Raw genomic sequence first — 19,067 nt, 5'->3', positions numbered from 1 at the left:
TTAGTGTCCAAAATTGCCATTAGTGTTGGGTGGGGTTACTGGGTTATGGGGATAGGGTGGAGGTGTTGACCTTGGGTAGGGTGCTCTTTCCAAGAGCCGGTGCAGACTCGATGGGCCAAATGGTCTCCTTCTGCACTGTAAATTCTATGAAACCCTCCCCAAACCCGAACCTCTTCAGCACCTCCCACAGGTACCCCCACTCTACCCTATCGAAGGCTTTCAATCCTCGTCCTTAACTCATCCGTTTTACCTGTAATGCTCCTGCCATTAAATTAGAGGCCATCCAGCCTTGCCTTACTTCCTTGAAACTTAATACAGCTGTACTATTTCGGACTTGATTGCCTTTTGGAAAACCAAGTATATCACATAGACTGGTTCCCCTTTATCTACCCTACTGATGACACCCCAAAATAAATTCTAACAATTTTGTCAAACACAATTTCCCTTTCGTAAATCCATACCGACTCTCTGATTACATTGTGATTTTCTAAATGCTTTGTTAAAGACTTCTTTAATAATATATGCCAGATGATCTCAGGCTAACTGGTCTGCAGTTCCCCATTTTCTCTCTCCCTCCTTTCTTGAATAGCAGAGCTGCATTTGCTAACCGCAAATCCGCTGGGACAGTTCTAGAATCTAATAAATTTTGGAAAACTACAATCAGTGCATCCATTGTCTCTGGCAGTAGGCCATCAAGTCCTAGACATCTGTTGGCTTTTAGACCCAGAGGTTTCGCCAAAACCTTTTCTCTGCTAATATTAAGTTCTGCACTCCTTAGCCAAATAGTTACCTTCTTTCTGTAAGTTCTACTGCGAATACAGACAAAATATTTCTTCACCGTACTTAAATTCTCCCCTTGTATTAAACCCTCGCACATAATCCAGAAAAATCAGAATGGCAAGTTACTCTAGCGCTGAAATACATAGTTAGCTCAGTGCAAAGTGCCACATCTATTAGGTTTGCGAGGGTATGAAACAATTTTCCACATTCAGAGATCAACAGGACATGAGATCACTGTATCATGTCCATATTCTCATATGGTTATCAATGTCACAGTGCATGAATAGCAAAGGACAGTGACTGCTGACCTCAGCAGAGATTTTGGGTGGATTTTAGCAACTTCCAAACGGTGTATAAGCTGGCACGCCAGTGCAGCACTGGGGGAGCGCTGCACTGCTGGTTGCAGCCACTGGACATGAAATAAACCTTTGCCGGCCTTTCCCCTTTCCTAGCCAAAGGATATTAGCATCAATTCCAGCACATCATTACCACCAGCTAACTTTGCAAAGCCAGGAGTCTAACAGAGGAGCATCCTGGCTGTTTTCACACTGGTGAGCGTATTTGCCAACTGAATGTTTCGGAGTACTACTGAACATTTCGATGCAGTGCCATGCAAGATGAGATCTTACACTTGTTGCAAAATGAATTTTGGTCTAGTATCTTTGGAGAGAGTACCCGACTATAGCTTTTAACCAACAACTCTAAATTTAAGGGTTGAGCTATAACCAGACATTATTTGGGATCCACGTTGAACGTGGAAAACAACCAGCTCACAGCAAACTGCCACATGCAAATTACTCTCACACACCTGTGAAGAGGATTTTTTAGGTCTTCCTTCACGCCAATAGAATTTTACGGCTACGGAAAAATCATGCAATACAAACCACCAACTGAATACAAACAATTACATAATGCCTTATTAAACTTCAAATCTGATAAAAGATTGCTTTCATCGCTCAACAGAAGCAGAACCACTTGGCTAAATTTTAATCGTTACCCAGTGCCATTCTGAATGAGAGAAACTTTGGTATAAGCAGAGGTCAGCATTAGCAGGTACCGCCGGAATGGATTCACTTTACAACACTACTAATCAACCATAACTATGACTAACATTTCAAAAATAATTAATTGGATATGAAGTGCTTTGCGACACTGAGGGTATAAAGGTGTCAAACTGCAAGTTTTTCTGTTGGTTTGATTGATGGTTTGAAGAAAGAAAATTGTTTTTCTGGTAGAAATGTGGACTATGTTCCATTGGACCAGGGAGGGTTAACGGGTTCTGCATCTATATCTTAATGTACATTACAATGAAAAGGTGAACAGCATGATATAATAATAATCTTTATTATTGTCACAAGTAGGCTTACATTATCATCACAATGAGGTACTGTGAAAAGCCCCTAGTTGCCACACTCCGGCGCCTGTTCGGGTAGACAGAGGGGGAATTCAGAATGTCCAGTTTACCTAACAAGCATGTCTTTCGGGACTTGTGGGAGGAAACCGGAGGAAATCCGCGCAGACACGGGGAGAACGTGCAGACTCCACACAGACAGTGACCCAAGCCGGAAATCAAACCTGGGACCCTGGTGCTGTGAAGCAACAGTGCTAACCACTGTGCTACCATGCTGCCCGTAAATTTGTTGCAGTAACTGGCGAATTGAGGAGTGTGTGTGTGTGTGTGTGTGTGTGTGTGTGTGTGTGTGTGTGTGTGTGTGCGCGTGTGCGTGTGTGGGGGGGTATTCCAGATCGTTAGACGAATAAAGGGCAAGTCAACAATAATTTGTACAGAAAATGTTGCGCATGTCCCAAAGAGCTTTACAGGAAGCATCAGCAAAACCTTGCACTGAGCCATGTAAAGAGATTAGGGCAGGTGACGAAAAGCTTGGTCAAAAAGGTAGGTTTTAAGGAGAAGGAAGGGAGAGTAGTAGAAAGGTGCGGAGATTTTGGGAGGGAATTTCAGAGTTTTGGCAGCCAATGGTAGCACAATTAAAATTAGGGGTATGCAAGAGGCCAGAAATCTTGGGAGTGTTGGAGTATGTGACACAACTAGGGCCGAATGAGGACATTGGGAGATTTGAAAAACCACGAATTTTAAAATCAGAGTATAAAATGCTTATCCACAAGAGCTTGTTGGCAGACTTTAATCGTCTGGAAAAAAACTGCAGTGTTTCTTCCAGATGATTAAAGCGTAATCAGAGTTGATAATTGAAGAGCTAGCACCACCATAATTACTAAGGGTCAAACAGCCTCCAAGTATGCTGCAATTTCTACGGTTCCTGAACCGATTCAGCCCGGTGTTTAAACTTAGTTTGTTCATTATTTTGTATGGAAAACCAACTCCGGAGTAGTGGCAATTTAAAACATTCAACCAGTTTTACTGATCCCAAATAATGTCAAAGAACGTCTGCTGCAAAGTTGTCAAGCACGGTGAGATCAGGTAAACCCATAATGGTCTTCCAGGATCAGGCTGCCTACCATCACTGATGGTCTAGATTTACATACTAAGAATATTAGGAAGTGAGACCTTCTGATAGGTGTGGATTACCATGGATCAAAAAGAGTGCTGCTTTTATCAAGTGGGGCAGGGAAAGTGTGTTTAAACATATTTAACGCCAAAGAATCTTGTGTATTGGCCAATGAAGATAGTACTTGTAGAACAGAATAGATGAATGCAAAGTCCACTTTGGTGATGGGGCCACTCTGGCCAACAAATAAGTCTTCAACAACCACACTGACAAAATCCCGCAATGATGCCAGAAACATTCAGCACAAAGCTTCAAGCGTGAGCCACCACTGATGTTCAAACTTGATAAATCAAACATCTTCCTTACCTGTACTTGCATTGCTTCCAATGTTGTTCATGGCAGATGGCACCGATGCAGACGTGTGCAGAGGCAGATGTCCATTCTCACAGGTCATTGGCTTGTCCTGCCAAGCAGGGACAGAGACACACATGCTGCTATCCACTCGATTTTGCCATTCATTTAGCTTGTCTTCGACATTCTGCCGTTGATTTTGGTTGTACACTCCTGTGTAAATGGAGTCTGCCGGCCCCATGTTTTGTGAACTGTAGTTGCTCGACATGCGCTCCTCCAAGTGGGTTAGCCATAAGGCCAGAGAACTCCGGTCATCCAGTGAGGTGGCAGGGTGGATTAGTGCATAGGATAACAGCTGTCTACTCTCCTCGATGAACAGATTGCTATCAATGGAATAGGCCAGCACCTTCTGCAGCAGTTTCATATATTCAGACTTTGCCTCCACATTCCCAGGCTGAAGTAAAGGAAGATGGGAAAGCAACTGCAGAACAACCTTTTCCTTCGGGTCCTGGTGCCATTGACTGATGAAAGCTGCAAAACGAACAAAGTACAATTCAAACCTCCGGAAATAAAGCTTTGTTCTCTTCCTAAGTTTTCAGAAGCGTCATAATTACATGCAATATTAGCCCACCTGAACAGTCATTTACCTGAAAACACAAATTCAAGTTTCAACATATGAATAATAGGAAATTTCGGATCAATCACCTGCCAAACAAAAACCTAAACATCCAGGTGGGAAATGCAATGCAGCCAAGTCTAGAAAATCTCTCAACTATCAACTAAATATTAGATGGCACAAGGTGGAATGGACTCAAAAACACAGCTGTAATTTAGAATTCAACAATGTTCAAAGGGAGCTAAATATGCCTTGACCATTCATTATTAACCCCTACAATCCATAGAAACCCTACAGTCTGCTCTAACCCTCCGAAAGAGCACTCTACCTAGGCCCACTCCCCACCCTATCCCGCGTATTAATCACGGCCAATCCACCTGCCTCACCTTCACATCTTTGGACTGTGGGAGGAAAGCGGAGCACCCGGAGGAAACCCAAAGTCACCCAAGGCCGGAATCGAACGCAGGTCCCTGGTGTGTGAGACAGCAGTGCCAATCACTGTGCCACCGTACTGCCTTTTGAGCAGTGAATGTCGTTTGGGACTTGCATATTTGTTAACTGTCAAAAGTGATTTTAATAAAAAAATGCAAAAACAATTTAGTGTACCCAATTATTATTTTTCCAATTAAGGGGCAAATCAGCGTGGCCAATCCCCCTACTCTGCACATCTTTGGGTTGTGGGGGTGAAACCCACGCAGACACGGGGAGAACGTGCAAACCCCACACGGAGAGTGACCCAGAGCCGGGATTCGAACCCGGGTCCTCAGCACTGCAGTCCCATTGCTAACCTCTGTGCCACCGTGCTGCCCCAAAAGTGATTTTAATGATACAGAATGACTGAATCGCCACAGCGCAAGAGGCAGCTATTTGACTGGTCAAGCCCATGCTGGCTCTCTGCAAGAGTTATATCCAACCACACAGGGTCAGAAATATTTTCATGTCACCTTTGGTTCTCTTTCCATTCACCTGCAATTGGTGTCCTCCGTTTCCCAACAGTTGCTCGGACTGCACTGTCAAGATCCCTAATAATTGTGAACACCTCTATCCAGTTTCCTCCGAACCCTCTCTGCTGAAAGGAGAACGGCTTCAACTTTTCCAATCTGTCAAGGCAACTGATGTTCCTCACCCCTAGATCCATTCTTGCAAATTGCTTCTGCACCATCTTCATTGCCATCACATCCTTCCGAAATTGAAGCGCTAGAATTGGACACACTACTCCAGTGTTTTATAAAGGTTCAGCATAACATCCTTGCTTTAGCAATAAATTTCATCTGCCACCTTGTCCACCCATTCCTACCTGCTCCTCTTTGTCATCTTCTTTATGTCCATCGCTACCCTTCTCACAGTTCATGATATTCAAATCACATGTGTCATATCACATTTTAAAATTGTGCCCTGCTCACCCAAGTCTTAGCCATTAATATATATCAAGAAAAGTGGTGGCCCTTGTACCGGCCCCTGGGGAACTCCACGCTATATCTTTCTCCAGTCAGAAAAACCAGTCACCACCACGGTTTCTGGTCACTCAACCAATATCATATTCAAGCTGCCACTTTCCCTTTTATTCCACGGAGTTTGGCTTCCGACAAGCCTGCTACGTAAAACTTTATCAAACATCTTTTGGAATATCACATACACTCCATCAGCCACATTACCTTCGTCAACACTTTGTTAACTCATCAAGAAATTCAAGTTAGTTGAGCATAATTTGCCATTAAGAAATCGGTGCTGGCTTTCTAGACTTAATCCACATTCATCCAAGTGGCTGTTAGTTTTGTCCTGAATTATCGTTTCTAAAAACGTTCCCACCACTAAAATAACACTGTCTTACAACACCAGGTTAATGTCCAACATATTTGTTTCGAATCACTAGCTTTCGGAGCACAGCTCCTACTTCAGGTGAGTGACTTACCTGATGAAGGAGCTACGCTCTGAAAGCTAGTGATTGGAAACAAACCTGTTGGACTTTAACCTGGTGTTGTAAGACTTCTTACTGTGCTCACCCCAGACTAACGCTGGCATTTCCACATCATAAATAAAACGGATTGGTCTTTTGGGACATTTACAATTTTCCAGTACTCTGGCACCACCCTGGAGGGATCAAAACCTAGCAATTCCTGACCTTATTCCCCCCAGTATCCTCAGGCAGGTCTCATCCAGTCCTGGCTCTTAATCAATGTTTATGCACCCAAAGATTCAATATCTCCTGGTTAAATGTTAGCCCTTCCAGTGTCTTAACTACCTCCTCTTCCACTATGATTGTTCCTCGCTATTGATGCAAAGTACTCAGTTAGTACCTCAAGTCATGTTCTCTGCCTCCACACGTGGTTCTAATTGGCCTCACTCCCCCTTTTACTATTTTTATGCCTACAGTAACCTACACACAATGAGGATAGCACTGCCGCCTCATGGCGCCGAGGTCCCAGATTCGATCCCGGCTCTGGGTCACTGTCCGTGCGGAGTTTGCATTCTCCGTGTTTGCGTGGGTTTCGCCCCCCACAACCCAAAGATGTGCAGGTTAGGCGAAGGATTGGCCAAGCTACAATTGCCCCTTAATTGGAAAAACTTACTTGACTACTGTAAAATTATAAAAGAAAAAAACCTACACATAAGTGAAGCATTGTCATCAGACCAGTTCAGCATAATGGTATCAAAATACGGCTAGGAAATTGCACTTAAACCAGTATAGTTCAATGTGCTAATGTACTTCTTGAGGCAATGCGTAACTCATCCTCTTCATTTTCTCCCACTATTCTCCATCACAGACCTGTAACCATTGGTATTTTAATTTACAAGGTAATGTGGAATAGTGGTGCAAAGCATATAGCATAGGGACATGAGAGCGGGCCTATTTTTATAGCTCCTTCAAAGACCTGACAAAAATGATGGGCTGAATGACCTGTGCTGTATGAAATCATTGGATTACAAATTTAGATAGGTTCACTTTTATTGTCCTCCAGTTATGAGCTTTTTTTGTCCTTTCCTTATTTCCGCCAACCAGCAGTTTCCCCACTATGTAGTGTCACACAATTCCCAGGTCATTACCTCTTCCTTCCCGGGGAATTTCCAGCTGTGCCGGACTATCTTCCCTCTATAGATACCATACCTCGTCAGGTCCAAGCAGCCCAGTACATTCTGTTCAATAATTTTTACACTTGTATGTCTGGGTTAAGTAGCAATTGGAACAGCAGACTTTGCATTAGACTTCGCATGGGGGTAAAAAAGCAAAATTCCAACAAACTAAAGGGGAAAGCAAAGAAACTAAATATGGTCACTGTTTTAATTACCTTCTACAAAGGAGCATCTCAGACAGCTCAGTTTCATGTCAAAATAATGCAAGTTGATGCACTCCATTGCTGACTACTCAAGTTGGGCAGCACAGTAGCACAAGTGGATAGCACTGTGGCTTCACAGCGCCAAGGTCCCAGGTTCGATTCCCCGCTGGGTCACGGACTGTGCGGAGTCTACACGTTCTCACAGTGTTTGCGTGAGTTTCCTCTGGGTGCTCCGGTTTCCTCCCACAGTCCAAAGACGTGCAGGTTAGGTGGATTGGCCATGATAAATTGACCTTAGTGACCAAAAAGGTTAGGAGGGGTTATTGGATTACGGGGATAGGGTGGAAGTGAGGGTTTAAGTGGGTCGGTGCAGACTCGATGGGCCGAATGGCTTCCTTCTGCACTATGTTCTATTACAGATGTTAGCAAAAAAGAAAAAGCACAAATTAAAATCAGGTTCGGAACAACTGCAAATTACGTAATGGTGCTGTTGAATTCAAACATGTTGTACCAAGGAATGAATAATATGCTGGCACTGTACTCTATATGGAGTCTTTTAGTCTCATTGAGGTTGACATAAGGAGGCCTGGCGCATACCCTCCAGAAGCAGACTTAAATAAAAGCACAAAACTGATCAGTGAGACAGACCACTGAAGTGCTACTTGACACTCAGGCGGCAGTCTAAAGCTGTCGCTCTCTTGGCCGGATAAGATGCGAGGTGCAGGGCGATGACACAAAAACAACAAGCTCCAAACACGGAAGCCACGAACTGACGCGGGTCTTTATTTGAAAACAAATAAATGAAATAGTGACACCTCCATGGGTTAAACTTGGGAGACTTACATTACAGATGTAGCAAAATTAGTATTTTTATTACAATAGTACTTGATCCATTGCCATTACATCCTTCCCATGTGATCACTGATGCTATATCCATTGCTCTCACAGCATCCGCCTATGTCATTTCCCCCCCTTCCCACAATCCCAGGATGTCCCCTTTTCCCTCCGCCTCCTTTCCCATACAGCCTCCCCCACCTACCCTCCTTTGGACGCCATCATGCCCACCTCTCCCTGCAACGGCAAGCTTTTCCTTCATTTGGAATGGTACCTTCCAGCCATCAACATCTTTTAAACCGTTTTTCAGCAGAGGTCAGTATTTTTCAAAAGGGATGAAAATAAAGTGAAGGGGACAGAAAGAAATGACCTTGTTGTAAATGCATAGCAGCAGTTGCAGACTTTCCATTTAAAGAGCATTTTATTTTCTAAACTATGTTGCAATTGGATTCCACATGGGCCAAAACTTAAAAAGCATCATGGGTGTATCAAGCATACCAAGCTTAGCACACTTGGCTACATCGCTGGCTTTTAAAGCAGACCAAACAGGCCAGCAGCACGGTTCGATTCCCGTACCAGCCTCCTCGAACAGGCGCCGGAATGTGGCGACTAGGGGCTTTTCACAGTAACTTCATTGAAGCCTACTTGTGACAATAAGCGATTTTCATTTCATTTCATTCAACTACAGTCCTGATCTGTAACCCCATTCAGATATTCTGTACGTAAGGTTTCAATTTGAAAATCTCATTAAAAAAAAGGAAATGATAGAAGACCAAAGATTGTTCTGGGTAGATTTCAAAGGAAATTCTGTATCCAAATATCGAGCCTAATCTTACCAACAACCCTCCCAATCACATCAGCATGGTCAAGGTCAGAACATTCACATCTCCGCACATATTGACTGAATTGTTTCAAACCCGTAACAGCTTAATTGTAGAACAGCTCAACTGTTTAAATCAAAACAAGGTGATAAAATGCAACAGCGTCGTGAGACAGAATGCATTTACTTGCTGTTAAGAGTAAATTAAAAAGGATTTAAGTCAATACTCAGGATTGTTTGAATAGGGAAAAGCACGGCCAATGAAAGCTGTACAGAGCAGTGCACAAATCTAATCCCCTGGGCAGACTTAGCTGAACTCAGGTGGGGCAGTAAAAAAGGGGCCCGTACAATTGGCTTTAGCGACACAACAGAAACAGTCCAATACTCGACCCCTAGATTATCATAGAATTTACAGTGCAGAAGGAGGCCATTCGGCCCATCAAGTCTGCACCGGCTCTTGGAAAGAGCACCCTACCCAAGTTCAGCACCTCCACCCTATCCCCATAACCCAGTAACCCCACCCAACACTAAGGACAATTTTGGACACCAAGGGCAATTTATCATGGCCAATCCACCTAACCCGCACATCTTTGGACTGTGGGAGGAAACCGGAGCACCCGGAGGAAACCCACGCACACACAGGGAGGATGTGCAGACTCCGCACAGACAGTGACCCAAGCCGGAATCGAACCTGGGACCCTGGCGCTGTGAAGCAATTGTGCTATCCACAATGCTACCATGCTGCCCACGGGCACACATAACAATAGGTCCTTGGGCAAGTCAGAGGCACATACAGGAATAACCCCAGAACGTGACTGCATCCCAAAGGCTGGACAATGGGAACAAAAAGAATAGTAACAGTTGTGAAAATAACCTGGCTAATACAAATTCATTCTCCAAATTTGCTGGACTATATCACTTCACTCCTCCAGTCAAGCAGCCTGCCTTTACCCACTGCCCAGACTTATACATGAGGAATGGATGAGGTGCTGGGCACACCCGCCACACACATGGGACCGATCAAGACAAAAATGTCCCTGATTCTGGAAAGCATGCATTTAAAATGGCAGAGAGTTATCAGGCAAACATTTTCTCTAAACTTGGCATTTGCATCTTTCCTATTTATTGAACATTAGAAATTTAAAATCTCCCTAGTTTAAAACATCTAAACTTTGACAAAGATTGGTGCATCCACACGGAGCTTCGTATAATCCTTTTTACTACCATTAATAGATATGAACATAAGATATGGGAGCCTGCTCTGCCATTCTGTTAGATGGTTAAACTTCTACATCCTATCCCATTTCCCTCAATTCCCTTAGTACCCGTCCACTCCGAAAACCAGTGCTCTCAGTCTTGAATATACTCATCATCTATAGCCTTCGTCATTCACAACCTTCTGAAAGACAACATTTTTCCTTCTCCCGCTCCCAATTCTATACTCTGCATCTAGTTCAAACAGCATCCAACATTTACCATGCTTACCCCTCGATGTGTAGGTCTGAAATCAAATGCCCTCTCATTCTGAACTTCATCCTACTCAATCTCTTTGTAGAAGATTCAATCTAATGAATCTTCATTGCACCCCCTCGAAGGAAAATATATCCTTCCTTGGGTGGAAGACCAAAATTATACAGTGTATAAATTATATTCCAAATGTTGTCTCAAAGTTGCATAAAATTGCAAGATATCCTTACACTTATACTCTAACCCCCTTGTCCATTCTGAATTGCTACCTGTACCTGCATTTTAAGGATTTATAAGGATAGCCAAATCCCTCTGAACACCAACATTTACAAGTCTGTCACCTTTGGGGCTGGTTTAGCACAGTGGGCTAAACAGCTGGCTTGTAATGCAGAACAAGGCCAGCAGCGTGGGTTCAATTCCCGTACCGGCCTCCCTGAACAGGTGCCGGAATGTGGCGACTAGGGGCTTTTCACAGTAACTTCATTGAAGCCTGCTTGTGACATTATTATTATTATTATTTTTAAAAACTACTCTGCTTTCCCTTTCCAATCTACCAACGTAGACAAATTATACTCCATCTGCCACCTTCACTTGTCTATATCCCTTTCCAGTCTTTTCTGCATCCAGACAGCATGCTTTCCCAACCTGTCAGTAAACTATAATAATTTGCATTCAGTCCCCTTATCTAAATCAGCGATACAAGCTGTAAATATCCGAGCCCTAAACACTGATCCCTGTGGCACCCGCAATCCTAAAATAAAACATTTATTCCAATCTTCAATCCAAGCTGATATATTACTCCCAATCCCATGAGTTCTAATCTTATGTAACAACCTCTGACGTGGTACCTTACCAAGTGCCTTCTCAAAATCCAAACATGGTTTCCTTTATCTATGCTTCCAGTTACAGCTTCAAAAAAAAAAAGTACACCGTTTCCATCATTCAACCATATCGACTCTAGCTAATCATATCCATTGCCCAAGTTACCTGATGTACTAATGTTCCTCCCTATCCTTAGATACCCTGGCTATAGGGTATGAGTGCTCAAGTCTGTCCATCCTAACCATTCCTTGCAGCTCAATACAGAGAGCATAAACCAAAATAATAAAGTAGCAATGCCTGGGAGTCAGAGCATCAGGCAAAATGGAGAGAGTTTGAAACTCAAGCCCCCGGCAAAACAGCACGAGGGGATTAAAAGAAACGCAGCATAAAGGAAACCAGGAAACCAACATTCGTACAACAGAAACTCACAAAAGAATTATGCAATAAAGTAGGCACCTGTAAAAATACTATATAAAATTCTGACACGCGCCAAGGTGAAAGGTAAAAATAGCTGAACTCCGACATATGGACCACACGGTCACATGCTTGAGTGAAATGTAATTATATATTACTCAATAGCCAAATTTTTAACATAAAGAGAGCACTGTGCAAAGCACAGCCTTAAATTTGAAGTACTATGATGCAATATATTTAGGTCTGTAGGCTGGGACTAAAAATAATCACAAATATACATTTGAGTGGTAGTCACCACAAGCCACAAAATCACAAATCAAGTTTAATAAGTGTCATCCACATGAGAAGTGGCAGAAATGCAGACATATTTAGTTTAAAAGTGCGTGCACACTTTTTTTTGCAGTTCTCAAGCTAGTGCCCTATTTTACTAACCATTTCGCAGACAGACTCCAAAGCTGCTCTTCAACCAACAGTTGGAATGCAAGACGATGGCACCCAAGTTTACTGGGCCTATGGGCAGAGAGACACAATCTGCACTGGTTGCTTGTGCACTGACATTGTAAGAGAAATCGGCTTGGAGGGGAGGTTGAACAAGACACCGCGAATCAGACTACGGAACTGAAGCTGAAAATGTTTTGTGGGCAGCACGGTAGCACAAGTGGATAGCACCGTGGCTTCACAGCGCCAGGGTCCCAGGTTCGATTCCCCGCTGGGTCACTGTCTGTGCGGAGTCTGCACGTTCTTAGTGTCTGCGTGGGTTTCCTCCGAGTGCTCCGGTTTCCTCCCACAGTCCAAAGACGTGCAGGTTAGGTGGATTGGCCATGATAAATTGCCCTTAGTGACCAAAAGGGTTAGGAGGGGTTATTGGGTTGTGGGGATAGGGTGGAAGTGAGGGCTTAAGTGGGACGGTGCAGACTCGATGGGCCGAATGGCCTCCTTCTGCACGGTATGTTCTATGTTTACACGGTCAGATTCAGCGAATCCTCCCAACTGGTTCAACCCATTGCTTCTAGAGAATATGCCTTGTCAGCAGAAACCATGACAATCTCCCTCAGCAGCACAGCGAGGGAATTAACTATTTTATAGCACTGCAGCTTAATTGTGGACAATATTTGCTCCTATTCTCTAGAGAATTATATTTGCAATGAAATGAAATGAAAATCGCTTATTGTCACAAGTAGGCTTCAAATGAAGTTACTGTGAAAAGCCCCTAGTCACATTCCGGCGCCTGTTCGGGGAGGCTGGAACGGGAATTGAACCGTGCTGCTGGCCTGCCTTGGTCTGCTTTCAAAGCCAGCTATTTAGCCCTGTGCTAAACCAGCCCCTGGATTTATTTAATCTATTAAAATATATATTTTAAAAATTCATTTTTTCCAATTAAGGGGCAATTTAGCATGGCCAATCCACCTACCCTGCACATCTTTGGGTTGTGGGGGCGAAACCGACGCAAGCACGGGGAGAATGTGCAAACTCCACACGGACAGTTACCGAGAGCCGTCATCGAACCTGGGACCGCGGCGCCGTGAGGCAGCATGGCTAACCCACTGCGTCACTGTGCTGCCCTATTAAAATATTTTTAGTTTAACAACTTTTGTTCTTGCACATATTTAGTTTGATATCTGCATTGCTGTCTCACCATCAGCATCATATTATCCATTTCTCCTCAGCATAACTTAAAAAATTTTCAACAGATTTGTAAAATTAGTTCTCTTGAAATTAGGGACAAGTATTAAATTGTCAGTAGTCTTTGCTTGAAGATCAAGGGAGATTGATCACTTGGATGCACGGTGTACCGAAAACAACCTCTCGCTAAATGTCAGCAAAACCAAGGAACTGATCATCGAAGCGCAGTACGACACACATCTACATAAATCACTCCGAAGTAGAGATGGTCGATAGCTTTAGGTTCCTGCGGGTCACCATCAACAGTCTGTCCTGGTCCACTCACGTTGATGCAACAGTCAAGAAAGCCCAACAACGTCACTACTTCCTACGGAAGCTGAAGAAATTCAGCATGTCTGCATCGACTCTCACAAACATCTACAGATGTGCCATAGAGAGCATCCTATCCGGCTGCATCACAGTTTGGAATGGCAACTGCTTGGCCCAAGATCGCAAGAAACTGCAGTGTGGTGAACTCAGCCCAACGCATCACACAAGTTTGCCACCGTCCCATTGATTCTGTCTACATCTCCTGCTGCCTCGGGAATGCAGACAGCATTGTCAGAGACCCATCACACCCAGGTTTTGCCCTTTTCCAGTGTAGCCACCTGGGTTGGCTACTTCCCGACTTAAAATGGAGATCCGCAAAGACTGCAGGGAAATTCAGCCAAGCCAGGAAAAACTAGCAAGTGCAAAGTCTCCTGTGTATTAGAACTTGCAGAAGCCCAAACAGCATTGAAACTCTCAGCCATCTGCATACTGATGAGCTATCCCCGGGTACAATTGAAACATGTAAGGTTAATAAGGCCAAGCCAGACTCCTCGGCGCCAGCAGGAGCCAAGACAAAGGGAAGCCAACGGACACTCAGGGACCGACCAGCGATCAGGGAACAACTCCAGAATTGGAGAAATCGATCCAAGTGATCGATCCAATCACTTGGAACCAGATACGGGGTCCGCCCCAAAGGGGCGTGAAGCCCCTGGGGACTATAAAGTAGAGCCCCCAAGTTCAAATCGTCCTTCTTGGCAGGGTCACTCAGCAACTCGAATCAACCCTTGAGAGTGAACTGCCTAAGCTGCCGCATCAACCAAGTAAGTCTCCAGTCAACGCACGCTACGAGATGGGTGCTCCTAGCTGCCAGTCCATACCAGCTTTTGAATCCTGCAGACTCAGATCAAACGAAAGGCCATTTGTTCCCCTGACCTGGTGGCCCAGTTCCAAGCTAAGTATAGGCCTTTTAGTGATAAAGATAGCCTAGTAAGTAGAGTTTTATGCATGAGTAGTGATTGACTGTGTATAATAAATGTGTTTTGATTTGAATCTTACTAATTGGTGTTTGTCGAGTTATTGATCAGTACTTGAACTTGAACCTCGTGGCGGTATCACAAAGATACCTGGCGACTCGAGAGCAAAGGTTATAGAAACAGAGCAAATTAAGTAAAGATACAACGGGCAACATTTAAGAGCCAACCAAAAGTTAGCAACACCAGACCCGTCCATCAGGCAGAAGATACAGAAGTCTGAAGACCCGCACATCCAGACATAGAAACAGCTTCTTCGCCACAGCTACTAGACTCCTCAACCAGTCTCATCTCAGACTGATCTGCTCCCTGTAAGAACACTATTCACAACGTCCTATGCTCCTCTTGCTTATGTATTTGCTTTGTTTGGCCCTTGTTCCGCACTATGAACCACTTGCTTATTTGTCAATGTACTTTGTCGACTACTGTGTACATCCCCTTGGCCGCAGAAAATACTTTTCACTGTACTTTGGTACATGTGACAATCAATCAATCAAGTCCAACACTGCACTGGGCTTTTGCTTAAGCACAGACAGATGAACAATTAGAAATGCTCCCTGTCTCTGGTCTAAAATAAAAACACAACAGGGAAGGAAGCCCACGTTTCGAGCTATTTTCAGTGACAAATATCAGGGCCAGACAACAGAGACATTACTATCTATACAGTATTGAATAATGGAGACAGAGATATCGTACAAATTGTAATATCTTAAAAAAGCAGCTGTAAAACTTTCCACAAAGGAAAGCAACAGACATCAGAGGGCAGGGAATGGGGGTAGTGTAGCCATCTGGGATGGTCACTTCCAACTAGGTACAGAGAAACTCGCAAAGCCTAGCGGGTAAAATGGACAAGCCAAGACTCAGGCAGACTCACAGCCTGAAACGCATATTTGCAAGCAAGAAGTCCAGACGGTATCGAAACTCCGTCCAATCAGCATTTTAATGGGGCCGATTAGCATTTGATGGCCCATCTTCACCAAAACAAAGGACTGGTACTCGAGCAACCGGGACAGTCCCAGACATTTTGGCGCCACTCCCTGTTCAAGGGAAAAGCAAACAACGGGGCCAATGACCGTTTGGGTCACGCCCAGCCATCCAGATCCCTGCCCACTTATTGGTTAAGGAATCGAACGGAGTGATCAGGGATCACCCAATTAGTAGGACCCAAATCGAAGGACCGGCCAAAAGAGCGCAAAACCCCCAAGTATAAGAAGAGGAGTTTGCCACATGTTAGTCTTCTCTTGGTCCTGGTACCCCGGTCACAGCCATCTCCAAGCGTAGCAACACCAGAAGCAAGAACAAGTTCAACGCTCGCTACCAGACAGATGAGCCTAGCTGAGCAGCAGTTACTCCTTCAAACCCGATAGATCCAGAATCAAACAGCGGCCACTGTTATCTGACCTAAGCCGGGTGCCAGAAGTTACATACAGGTTGTCTTAGTCGATAGGTGTAGTTAACTAGTAGTGTTTATGTTGCACGACTAATTGTGTGTAAATAAAGTACCCTTGACCTTGAACTAACTAACTGGTGTTTGGCTCTTTGATCGATAGCAGGTTGAAACTTGTGGTGGTATCATTTGATACCTGCCGACTCTAAGCATTAGGACATAGATAACGTAGAAAGGGCAAATTCACTGATTGCCATAATTGGAACAGAGCCACAGAAAGGACGGAGAAAAGAGTATAAGAACGACTTGCAACAGTAGAACGATCTTGGAGGGCAGAATGTGCAGAAAGGCACAAAAAGATGAATAATAATCAGATTTGAATATGAAACAAGCTCCTAAACAAATCCCTACACTTGTTTTTATTCAAGGAGGCTGTATCCAATCTGGAATTGGTATCTCCAGATGAAAAATTAAATCAGCTCCTGCGACAGAATGGCATCATTTGGTTTCCATCACCAACCATGATATGTCACAGGGAGCACAAACCCACTGTAGTAAACATCAAAGAGTTACAATGTGGGAGAGTAGCAATCCAACTTGGGTTGGAAATTAAAGATATGTGGCTATTTACCATACCAAAGAGACTATGAACTCCTCCAGCTTAACTCAGACTCACAGAATAATATAGCGCAGAAGAGGCATTTGGCCCATCGAATCTGCACCGATGGATGAAAAACACCTGACCTGTCGACCAATTCCCATTTGCCAGCACTTGGCCCATAGCCTTAAATGTTAAGATGTGCCAAGTGCTCATCGAGGTACTTGTTAAAGGATGTGAGGCAACCTACCACTACCATCCTCTAGGTCAGTGCGTTCCAGACAGTCACCACTCTCTGGGTGATAAGGTTTTATCTTGTGTCCCTTCAACTAGGGTTAGTTGTGTCCCCTTGTAACTGACCCTTCAAATAAGAGGAACAGCTGCTCCCTATCCACCCTGTCCATGCCCCTCATAATCTTGTACACCTCGACCAGGTCACCCTTCAATCTTCTCTGCTCCAGCGAAAACAACCCAAGCCTATCTCTTTATGGGCAGCACGGTAGCGTAGATGGGCAGCACACACAGTAGCATAGTCGTTAGCACAGTTGTTTCACAGCTCCAGGGTCCCAGGTTCGATTCCCGGCTTGGGTCACTCTCTGTGTGGAGTCTGCACGCTCTCCCCGTGTCTGCGTGGGTTTCCTCCGGTTTCCACCCACAGTCCAAAGATGAGCGGGTTAGGTGGACTGGCCATGCTAAATTACCCTTAAGTGTCCAAAAAGGTTGGCTGGGGTTACTGGGTTGCGGGGATAGGGTGGAGGTCTGGGCTTGAGTAGGGTGCTCTTTCCAAGAGCTGGTGCAGACTCAATGGGCCGAATGGCCTCCTTCTGTACTGTAAATTCAAATTCTATGATAACTTAAATGTTCCATCCCAGGCAACATCCTGGTGAATCACGTCTGCACCCCCTCCAGTGCAATCACATCTTCCTATAATGTGGCGACCAGATTAGCACACAGTACTCCATCTGTGGCCTCAACAAAGTTCTATAGAACTCCAACATGACATCTCCCCGCTTTTGTAATCTATGCCTCAATTGATAAAGGCAACTGTCCCATATGCCTTTTTCACCACCCTATTAACCTGCCCTTCTGCCTTCAGAGATCTATTGGCAAACATTCCAAGGTCCCTTTATCCTCGAAACTTCCTATAAGGTTATTCAGATCTTTGGACTGGGAGAGGTGGTTTTATGTGAAGAATCAAAAAAAGTTTACAGCAGTAAAATAAAAAATTAACTACGAGATTGTAGAACCACAGTTACATTCGGTTATAATGCGGCACGTAGCACAGTGGGTAGCACTTTTGCTTCACAGCCCAGGGTCCCAGGTTCGATTCCCGGCTTGGGTCATTGTCTGTGCGGAGTCTGCACATTCTCCTCGTGTCTGCGTGGGTTTCCTCCCATAAGTCCTGAAAGACGTGCTGTTAGGTGAATTGGACATTCTGAATTCTCCCTGTGTACTAGGGGCTTTTCACAGTAACTTCACTGCAGTGTTAATGTATGCCCACTTGTGACAATAAAGATTATTATTATATCTTCACCTGGTACCCATTTATTTTTCAGCAGGAGTGACCAGGGGGGGTGGGAATTCTGAAGTGATTTGTCTGCAATCCCAGGTGCACTGATCTGGAACAGTGCTGGGTAGTAAAACTAACTTGATATTATTATTTTACAAGCAGCCATATAGAAGCTGGCGACAATAGTAAATAAATTTAAATTTTCAAGAGCAAGATGGATAGAACTTTTTTCAAATTTGGATAAGTGTACATCTCGGGATGTGGAAGAAAGCAGGTAAATAAAGCTGATGTACAGATCAACCAGAATCTAACTGACTGGCGCAACAGGCTCAAGGGGCTGAATAACCAAAACCTGATCTTATGCGCCAGTCTCAAACATATTACTGACAGGTAAAATCACAGCTCAGGTTCTAAATGTCAACCTCCCAAGTGTTTATAATTTGCACCCACAAAGACATTACACAATGTGTAAATAAAGTGTAGAGTTGCATTGAGCTGAGACAACACATGAAGGACCGTTAACATTCTACAGACCCATTATATTTCACTGAAACCCTCATTCACTAGCATTATGAAATGAACATTCTTTCCATCACAAGACTGAGCAGTATGGAAAACTCAGCCATGTCTGTGGATTTTCTGAAAGATTATTTGCACGACTGGAAGGGCACAGTCTAAAGAGTGTGCTCAAACCATTTGACTGTCAGCCAACATTTATTATTTAATCAACACCACTAAAACGATTAGCTGGTCATACTGTTTATG

At 44.1% G+C, this 19,067-nt stretch overlaps 1 protein-coding gene across 1 annotated transcript in view; it reads right to left on the bottom strand.

The window, feature by feature from the left end:
- LOC140402267 (protein Smaug homolog 1-like) overlaps positions 1–19,067 on the bottom strand; it is a 98,996-nt gene that overhangs the window by 47,298 nt on the left and 32,631 nt on the right. Inside the window, 1 exon segment of the mRNA XM_072489906.1 lies at positions 3,612–4,127. Within this exon segment, the coding sequence (XP_072346007.1) occupies positions 3,612–4,127 (516 nt within the window).

This window comes from Scyliorhinus torazame, chromosome 25 (assembly GCF_047496885.1).
Source record: "Scyliorhinus torazame isolate Kashiwa2021f chromosome 25, sScyTor2.1, whole genome shotgun sequence".
Taxonomy (NCBI): Eukaryota; Metazoa; Chordata; class Chondrichthyes; order Carcharhiniformes; family Scyliorhinidae; genus Scyliorhinus; species Scyliorhinus torazame.
The sequence above is the reverse complement of the archived record's forward strand: the minus strand, read 5'-3'. Positions and strand labels throughout refer to the sequence as shown.